Here is an 8,346-nt window from a genome sequence, read left to right as displayed (position 1 = left end):
TTAAGATTATCATTCAGGTGACTCGCTTCATATATGTGCCACATTTTAAAAATAAAAACAAATTTAAAAAAAAGAAGTTCTTACACTTGTATTCAGTCAGTATGTTTTATGCAGGAACATATGTATTGTTTTAGCTTCATTTGTGGAAAATCAATGGGAATATTTAACATGGGAAATGAACAGCAATATAAAAAATCTTATGTATACATCAGATATCAGATTAAATAGAGAATTTACTACAGCAAAGCTGTATAGACTGTGTTGTATGTTTACACCACGTGGGGGAAAACCTACTATCCACTGTTGAAATACAACTAAACAAATAAAGTATGTTAATTGTTAAATATGCTGTTTAACTATTGTTGTTACTATGTTTAAGCAGTAATCTAAGGGTATTCATGGCTCTGTTTTTATAAATGGCCTCTGCAGCTTGCTTGCATTTCAGAGCTTTTTTTTTTTTTTCCGTCAAAACGGTTTGTAGGTTGAAGTAAAAGTAAAGAATTTTATCTTTCACTAAAATTCAAAGCCAAATAACAGTCCCTGCAAACACAGCACATTTTGGTATTACAGTATTTGGAGAAAAAGAAAGTGCTTTGTGTGTTACAGCAATACTCTGCACGTTTATTGAATAAGATCTGTTAAGAATAAATGCGTAAAGCAATTTGATATGTATCCTTTTGAACAACTTGAGTGTGTTTAACCTTTGCTTTTCATTTACATTTTTCATATAAATCACCCAAGATGAAAATGGATTGAACACTAGGTGTATGTGTACTTTCTGCTTATTCATGCAAATGTGCTACTTGGTGATATCTGGTCTGCTAAAAAATAAATGTATACAATGTGTATTTGTTCAAAAGTCTTCTTTTCGTTCTTTGCATTGTTAAATCTACGAGTTATGAGGACCACGGTGTGCTACACACTTTGAGCACTGTCAGGTAGTGATCTTGTGTTTAACATAATCTTTGTTTTTGCTTCTTAGCCGGCTGACTTAGATAACCACTTAAACCAAAGAAGTTTCCTTCATGGCAGAAGATTACTCATCACTTGAGGGCTTAAATGTGCTCCCCTCACCAATCTTGTAAACATGCTGACCTTTCCTTTGCAGACTTTAGTATTGTATACATTAATAAACATTTTATAACACTGAAATTGTTTTGTTTGTTTTCTTTTAATCTATGTTAAGGTTAAACACGATAATGGTGTAGATCTTACATAGAGGTAGGTAAAGATTATCTATTGTGCTTTTCCTTGTTTTTCTGTCAAACTTGTGTGAATGCACATATAAAATACGACTATAGTTGTAAATAATGAGGTATGCAGTGTGTACAAGTAATCCTTGCTCTTAGATCTGTATGAGGTCATTAAAAGCAAGTATTCCTAAATGTTTATAGATAGCTCAGGCTTAAAGTTGCTTTTCAAACCACCTGGAGATGGCCATTCAGAAGCAAGCTACCCTTTTCAGCGAGAGAATGTATTAAGGGCCTCCATATGACCCAGTATAAGATGAATATGCATTATTGTGAAATGTGAATCCTACAAAGCTAGTAGAGTCCTAGTAGTAAGTCTCCTTTAATTCAATACCTTTGACCTAAAATTGCGTAGAAAACATGTAGGCTAGTTAAGCTTGTTGCTGACAGGGCTGTATGGTTGTTTAGTTTTGTCATAGGGCTGGAATCTAGTACACTTTAGAGCAGGCAGGGCTGTGTATCACCCATATCTGAAAGGAGTGGCGAGGTTACTCAACCCTTATTTACACAGTGTGGATTCATGATACAGAGATTAGATCAGATTATTCATTCTCATTCTATATAAACAACAAAATCCAGGTTGGTTGTGGTTTAATGTTGCGCAGCACCTTAGACCAACCTTAACCCCCGATCCCTAGCACTAACTATTGACTTTATATATTAACCATTGACTTTATATACACTAGCACTGAGTAGCAAGATCAGTAATCAGATACTGTAGAAATACAAATTTCCATTCATTTGGATTGCACAGTAACATAAGATCACATTATTCCTTTAACACAGTTTAATCCAATTAAAACGGAGACTAACCAAAATGTTCTGTAGAAGCGATTCGCAATAAAAACCCTTTTGATTTTAATTTTGATTTCTACCAATAAAGTGAGGGAATCTTCCTGTTAATAAGAGGACATCGATACCGGCATTTCCTTTGCCAACAATAAACTTTGGAAGGAAATTTCCACAGCAGTCGTAACCTTACTTTTATTACTGTCCGATACAACGTTTATAAAATCCACAAGAAAAAACTTATTTAAGATCACTATATTTTACGCAGCTCTTTTGCGTACATCGTTAAAACGTCTAATGAGCTTTATTTCTCCGACGTTTGTGAGCGAGCGAGCGGGGTGTTTTGATGGTGTTTGTCTCCCTCCTATGTCCGAAATCAAGCAAACACCCTGCGCTTCTTCCACCGCCCCATCCTTCTTCTCGTTCACTGCACAGTAGTAAGTAGCACGGTAGGAAACGCAACTGTTTGTTTGCACAATTCAGCCAAATATATATGTAACGTAAACGCTCGGCAGTGCTTATGTTTATAGTGAAAAAGATATGTGGGACCAGATTGTATAGTCACGGTGGCCGAGAGGTTAAGGCGTTGGACTCGAAATCCAATGGGGTTTCCCCGCACAGGTTCGAATCCTGTTCGTGACGATAAAACTTTTGATTGCCACAAATTTCTTCTTATAAAACACGCTCACACTCAATCGTTCAGAAACTTGTCAAACTGGACCCAATTTATTGATTTAATACAATGTGTGTCCCCGAAGGGTTACCCACGATACCTAGTGCTAAATGACGGATTCTACACTCTGAGTGAAATCTGTGTTTAAACTGGGACACCTTGAAGACAAAAACAACGATAAACCGAGATTAGTAAAACGGATGCGACATTATTAAAAATAAATAAATAAGCAAACCACCGTTCGTTTTACGGTTGATAGTAAACTCACATTTCCTCTCGTCTCGCGTTGTTTGTGAATGGAATTCATTTGCTATGGTAAAAACCAACTGCTTTCATTTGCAACTCTAAACAGCTAGGTTTTGTGCCTTTTTATGGTTTTGGATGCAGTATCTTACAAGAATACAACTATACAATTGTTCTCTATATATTGATTTGTCTATATAAAATCACATTAAAATATACTTTTACGAATATACCCCTTCGCCGTGTAGAAAAATGGAATCGTCCGGTGGAGATAAAACTGACCGGCAGTACAGCTGACGTAGTTTTTGGGGCATTGTTCAGGAAGGTTAAACCGTGTAGTTGGCAGTGTGTATAGTTTTTTTTTTTTTAAAAACAGCGTTTTGGGGGCCGTAGTATTTAGGGATTAATACCTCGGACGTTTAACAATAAGTGTTGTTCGAACAACAGCAACGCTACTGGGGCTACAGATAGTTAAAAATAGACACACTAGTCGTATAACAAAGCATTTGGCCAGACTGCGCGCTAACAAGGCTAACAGTTCTTTATACTTACAAAAGGCACACAAAGGAAATGCGGTCGATTAGTTTAAAAGCATTAAAAAGAAGTGTCTAAATGATCGAGTGGGTCTACTAAAAAAGGCTAGAAGTACAGGCAGCACATTAAGCTGTAATGTAACTTGCAGTCAGTGGAGTGGTATTTGTTAAAACAGGAACCTCAGATTGAACCAGGGATTCTGGATTTGTCAACCTATTGGTATCTGATTTCGAAACATCGTTTTGAGTACTTGACAGCTACTTTGCAACGGATTCTACGTTAGCTAATTTTATGAGAAGAATGAAGCTGACATTATGGCGATAATCGCGAAAAACGAGATATCCAGACACTCGTATTCTGAAACTAAAATAAGGTAGCTAACTGGGAGCTAGCAAACATTTAGCGAATTGTTCCTTAGCGGAGCTATCTTGTCACCCTGCTAGTGTCAGTTAGCTGTAAAGAGTATAGTTGTCCTTCACCACTGTCACAAGCGTTTGTGTTAAGTTTAATGTGGGTTATCTAAGGCGCTGGTCCCCTGTGTTTTATGTTATAAACAGTTAAGATACGTGTTAGAAGTAGCAAGGCTGACAGGCTAACTAGTTAGCTAAGCTGAAGCTAACGGTTTTAGCTCCCCATTACATAGTAACGACAGTTATAGCTGCTGAGTTTGAGTGACAGGAAGAGAGACATCAGTGGTCCGTTTTTTCCACCCTCGACACTAATAATGGCAGCACCAACAAACGAGGCCTTGTTTTTGATAAAGGATGTGAAGCCTGGCTCGAAAAATTTGAATATCGTGTTCATCGTTTTGGAAATAGGTGAGTAGTTGGACTGTGAGGCTAAAGCGGTCTCTCCCTACATCAACTCGTGCTCCTTTTTCTTAAAGGGACCGGCAGCTTTGCTGTGAAAGCCATGAGAGATACAGCCTAAATACAGTGAGGCTTTGATTTAATACTGTTCTATGTGAAAGTTGAGAGTTGGCCTCTGGTAGAGCTATTTGTACCTTGAGTCTTTTTTTCTTTTTCTTTTTTTTGTTAGGTCGAGTAACCAAAACGAAAGATGGCCATGAGGTGCGCTCATGCAAGGTGGCAGACAAGAGCGGTAGCATAGCTATCTCCGTTTGGGATGAACTCGGCAGCCTTATTCAGCCAGGGGACATCATCAAGCTAACCAGAGGGTAAGACTGCGGATGTAGAAATCTTCAATGTTGCCAGAGAGATCGGTGTTTGCATATTTTGTATGTCTGCACCAGTTTAACCTGGTATTTCTCTGCTAGCTATGCATCTATATGGAAAGGCTGCCTGACCTTATACACTGGAAGAGGAGGAGATCTACAGAAGATTGGAGAGTAAGTAGATGGTCACACACATCTATTTATGTAATGCTCCGGTCCCTCTTGGAATTCTGCTTAGCGTATCACTCTGTTCCAGAGTCATGCTTTGTAAAATGTAATGGTAAAACATTTTTAGTTTTAGGCAGTTTTAAAACACAGTCAAGCATTTTAATGCATTTCACAAAATATGATTGGAGCATTTTTGAAGTTTATTTCTAAAGCGAATAAAATTTCATTTTATAAGTTTGCACACTGACCTCTACTACAGTACAGTTTGTGGTTGTTACAGTCTGGCTTTCCCTTGGCTGATAAAGTGTGAATAGTGGGGCATTTCTTCATAAGGATGAGTGCAATACAGCTGATGGCTGAAACGATCATACAAGATGATTAAATGTTCTCTAATATCTTTCCAGATTCTGTATGGTGTATTCAGAAGTGCCCAACTTCAGTGAACCAAACCCAGAGCTGCTAGCCCAAGCAAACCAGCAAAACAAGTCTGTGAGTACTCTTAGGAAACTGGCCAGCTGGTGCAGACCCCTCAAGAACACTTTGGTTGTCCTGTTCTCACGCAGATCTGTGCATTTCCCCAAATAAATCAAGCTAAACTATCTTCTGCAAGCTTTCTGCATGCCTCAGTCTAAGTGAAAATATATTTAAGGTGGCCTTCCTCTTTGTCTACCAGGGGAAGCCTGACCAGAATCAGAGGGGGAACTCTCCACCCAATCAGAATTCAGGTACATCTGCTCCACCAGGTCAGTGTATTTTCCTAATGCAAATTTTGAGTTAACCACAAGCTGACTGATGACTTGTGTGCATGTGTTATGTAATTGTACACTTTGATGCTAACATTGGGTTTGTTGTTGTAGTCACCTGCATTTACAAAGCTTTATGTCTGTACTGATGGAGCCTCAAAACCTCAGATTCCAGACAGGGACTGGCATAAGGCGAAGCAGCTAAAAGAAGTTCGTCTGTCATCAATTGAATTATTCACAAATGTGCTTAATAATCTTTTAAGGGATGAAAAGGCTGGCATTTCAAGGGTTATGTAATTTTCTCACTTAGTTTAGTTTTAACTAGAGTTAAAACACAACTTGGCGGTAAAATAAAGAAAATACACCAAACATGAGGTGGCAATCATGAGCTTGCTTCTAACAAATGACTCATGTTGTGATTTTAAAAGGAAGAAGGTGACATGTTAAAACAAAACACACTTCAGTCGCACCCACAAATGTGAGACAAAAAACAGAAATGAGTGAGGACTGACTCATGTTTCTAACCTGCAGGTAACGGTGCCATGCCGCCATATGCCAACAATAATCAACCACCTGGTGCACCCCGTGACCCCACGTTTGGGAACGTCGGGCGGCCCAATGGACGGTCGCCTGGCAACGGTGCCCCTTCGGTTACTGCTGCTGGAGCCCCACCAGCTACAAAGTCCTCAGTTACAATTAGCAACGGCAGGGACCCACGACGTGCCAAAAGATGAAATTGGGGGTTAGAAGGTGCAGGGGAGGGTGGTATGTGAGAAATCTATGGACGTCACCATTTACCCCCCTCTTACAGCTTTCCGACCTGTCTGCCCCGTCTTCATCACAGCCTGTGTTGGCTATAAAAAAACAAAAAAAACCAAACAACTGACTACTTGCAGAATTTCTTTCTTTTTTTAATCCAGGCTAACATGATCAGATGTGTCGTCTGTCATCCGTAGTGCAGGTAGTGCTCTCATAAGCAGCACAGTGTGATTATGATCTACCACTTTATGCGTTTTCAGGGCTTCTTAGATAGTCGCGACCTGGTGTGGCTGAGGTGTGGGCAGCTTCCCAGTCTGCACCCTTCTTCTTCAAGTTGCCAGTTCTGTGCCAGTGTTACCCCCCCAACTCCCAAACAAACACCAACCTGAACCCTTGCCCTCTTCATGTTCTTTAAAACTATACACCCTACTTGAACACTTGATGCACTTTCTTCTCTTAATTTATGTCGAGGCTTAGCTGTCATTTAATTCAGGAAATCAGTTTCTGCTTTATTTAGTTTTTTAGAGGAAAAAAAAAAGGCCTTAAGTTGTGAAAATAAGTAGTTGAACTGACTGCCCACGTGAAACTCTTCAAACCAAACTGTTTTCTGAAGTGACTGTGTGAAAGGAAAGGTGTTAGTTTTGAGTTTTAATTATTGGTAGGTAGACTGATAGTGAACGGTTTCTTTTTTTCTTTTCAATAAGACATGTTTTGTTGTTTTCTTTCTTTCTCTTTTTTTCTTTGTTGGCCATCAACTGTACCTTTAGGGACCACTTAAATACTGGCAAAAACAGTTCACCAAATAAATTTTAGAGCAATTTTCTGTCACATTTGCTTTTCTGTAGTCTGTTTGAGAGCTTGAGTTACTCGTACTGTCGCTGATATATTCTTACACTGCAGTTTAAAGCCTACATGAGAAGTGTTCAGGGGCCTGAATGCACATCACCCCAAAAGACTCATCGTCCTGTAAACATGCTGCCACCTCTATTAAAGCTCCACACTGCCACCAACGGCAAAATAAACCTACTTTCTGCTCATCATTGCACTCTACAGCACCATCTAGTGCCCAGATTGATAAATTATGTTATTTTTGGACATGCCTTCGCATGATTTGCTTTGCCCAGACAATGGTTACTTTACCGTTTTACTTTTCTTTACTTCAGGTTTTTGGCGAGATTGCTCAAGCAGAAGTGGAACTGGAGTTTTATTGTTTAACTTCCTTTATCACAGTTGGGTTAGGACCCTTATGTCTGTACAAATGAAAGCATTTGCATTAAGAATTTTGTTTTGAAGCAATGTGTTGCTTTCGACAAAACCCTGTCTTCATATCCTCTGTTGCACCAAGCACCTAAACGTTATGGCCTCAGGATGGCGCAATTTCCCAGTCTCACTTTTCTGACGCACTTGTGGTTTTTCTCTTTTTATTTTTTTGTTTGATTCTTACTCTCTATGTCAAAAGGTGAAAGGGCCTTTCACGTTAGTTTACGTACATGTAGACTTCAAGCTGCACAAAAACACCAGGACACCACCTTTGTCTTCTGTGTGCACAAGTGGAACAAAAGTGTAGTTGCCTGTAGAGGCCAGCTGTTTGATCCGTGTGCTGCTGGGACTACAAGAGATCCCTAAAGCAGCTGTAGGAGTGTTTTGTTTTTTTGTTTTTTTTAGTCTAAACAGCTGGACTTCACGTCATATTTAAAGTAAGACAAATTTAGGGTATCAAACCTCATTGTAGGGTGAACTTAGATCCTGAGCACCTGCATAAAGATAAATTTAAATATGCCCGTCCCCGAATCATCGTCTTTCCACTGAATGTCTTTATTTTAATTTCAGCAAAGTGGGAAATGCACAAAATCCCCTTTGAATAAGCAGCTCTTAAATACATTAGCACTGCACATCCAACTTGTCTTTACTAAAATTGCAAATTTCATTTGCAAGAGTTTCTCCCCCCCGTGGAGAAAAATCTGTTGAGTTTAAATAACGTTTATTCAAATTTTTAAACTTCTGTTTTTGTGT

The 8,346-nt window shown here is 39.0% G+C and overlaps 1 protein-coding gene and 1 non-coding gene across 3 annotated transcripts; both read left to right on the top strand.

Moving 5' to 3' along the window:
• The first annotated feature begins 2,599 nt into the window (after positions 1-2,599).
• Positions 2,600-2,681, top strand: trnas-cga (transfer RNA serine (anticodon CGA)). The gene has a single exon. It is a non-coding gene; the product is annotated as a tRNA-Ser (tRNA).
• Positions 2,682-3,273: 592 nt separating this feature from the next.
• Positions 3,274-7,569, top strand: nabp1a (nucleic acid binding protein 1a). 2 transcript variants are annotated; one of them, XM_085374141.1, is made up of 6 exons: positions 3,274-4,307; positions 4,528-4,666; positions 4,766-4,837; positions 5,236-5,320; positions 5,505-5,556; positions 6,106-7,569. In XM_085374141.1, exons 1-6 carry the CDS (start codon positions 4,214-4,216, stop codon positions 6,306-6,308), a joined length of 645 nt encoding a protein of 214 aa, XP_085230267.1. In that variant the 5' UTR covers positions 3,274-4,213; the 3' UTR covers positions 6,309-7,569. The 2 variants fall into 2 exon arrangements, with proteins under 2 accessions (XP_085230267.1, XP_085230266.1); XM_085374140.1 differs by having other exon boundaries at positions 5,505-5,574.
• The last annotated feature ends 777 nt before the right edge of the window (positions 7,570-8,346 follow it).

This window comes from Diplotaxodon limnothrissa, linkage group LG16 (assembly GCF_057381915.1).
Source record: "Diplotaxodon limnothrissa isolate DT_005_m linkage group LG16, D_limnothrissa_male_GT1.1, whole genome shotgun sequence".
Lineage (NCBI taxonomy): Eukaryota > Metazoa > Chordata > Actinopteri > Cichliformes > Cichlidae > Diplotaxodon > Diplotaxodon limnothrissa.
Note: the sequence above shows the minus strand (reverse complement) of the source record. Positions and strands in the feature narration are given on the sequence as shown.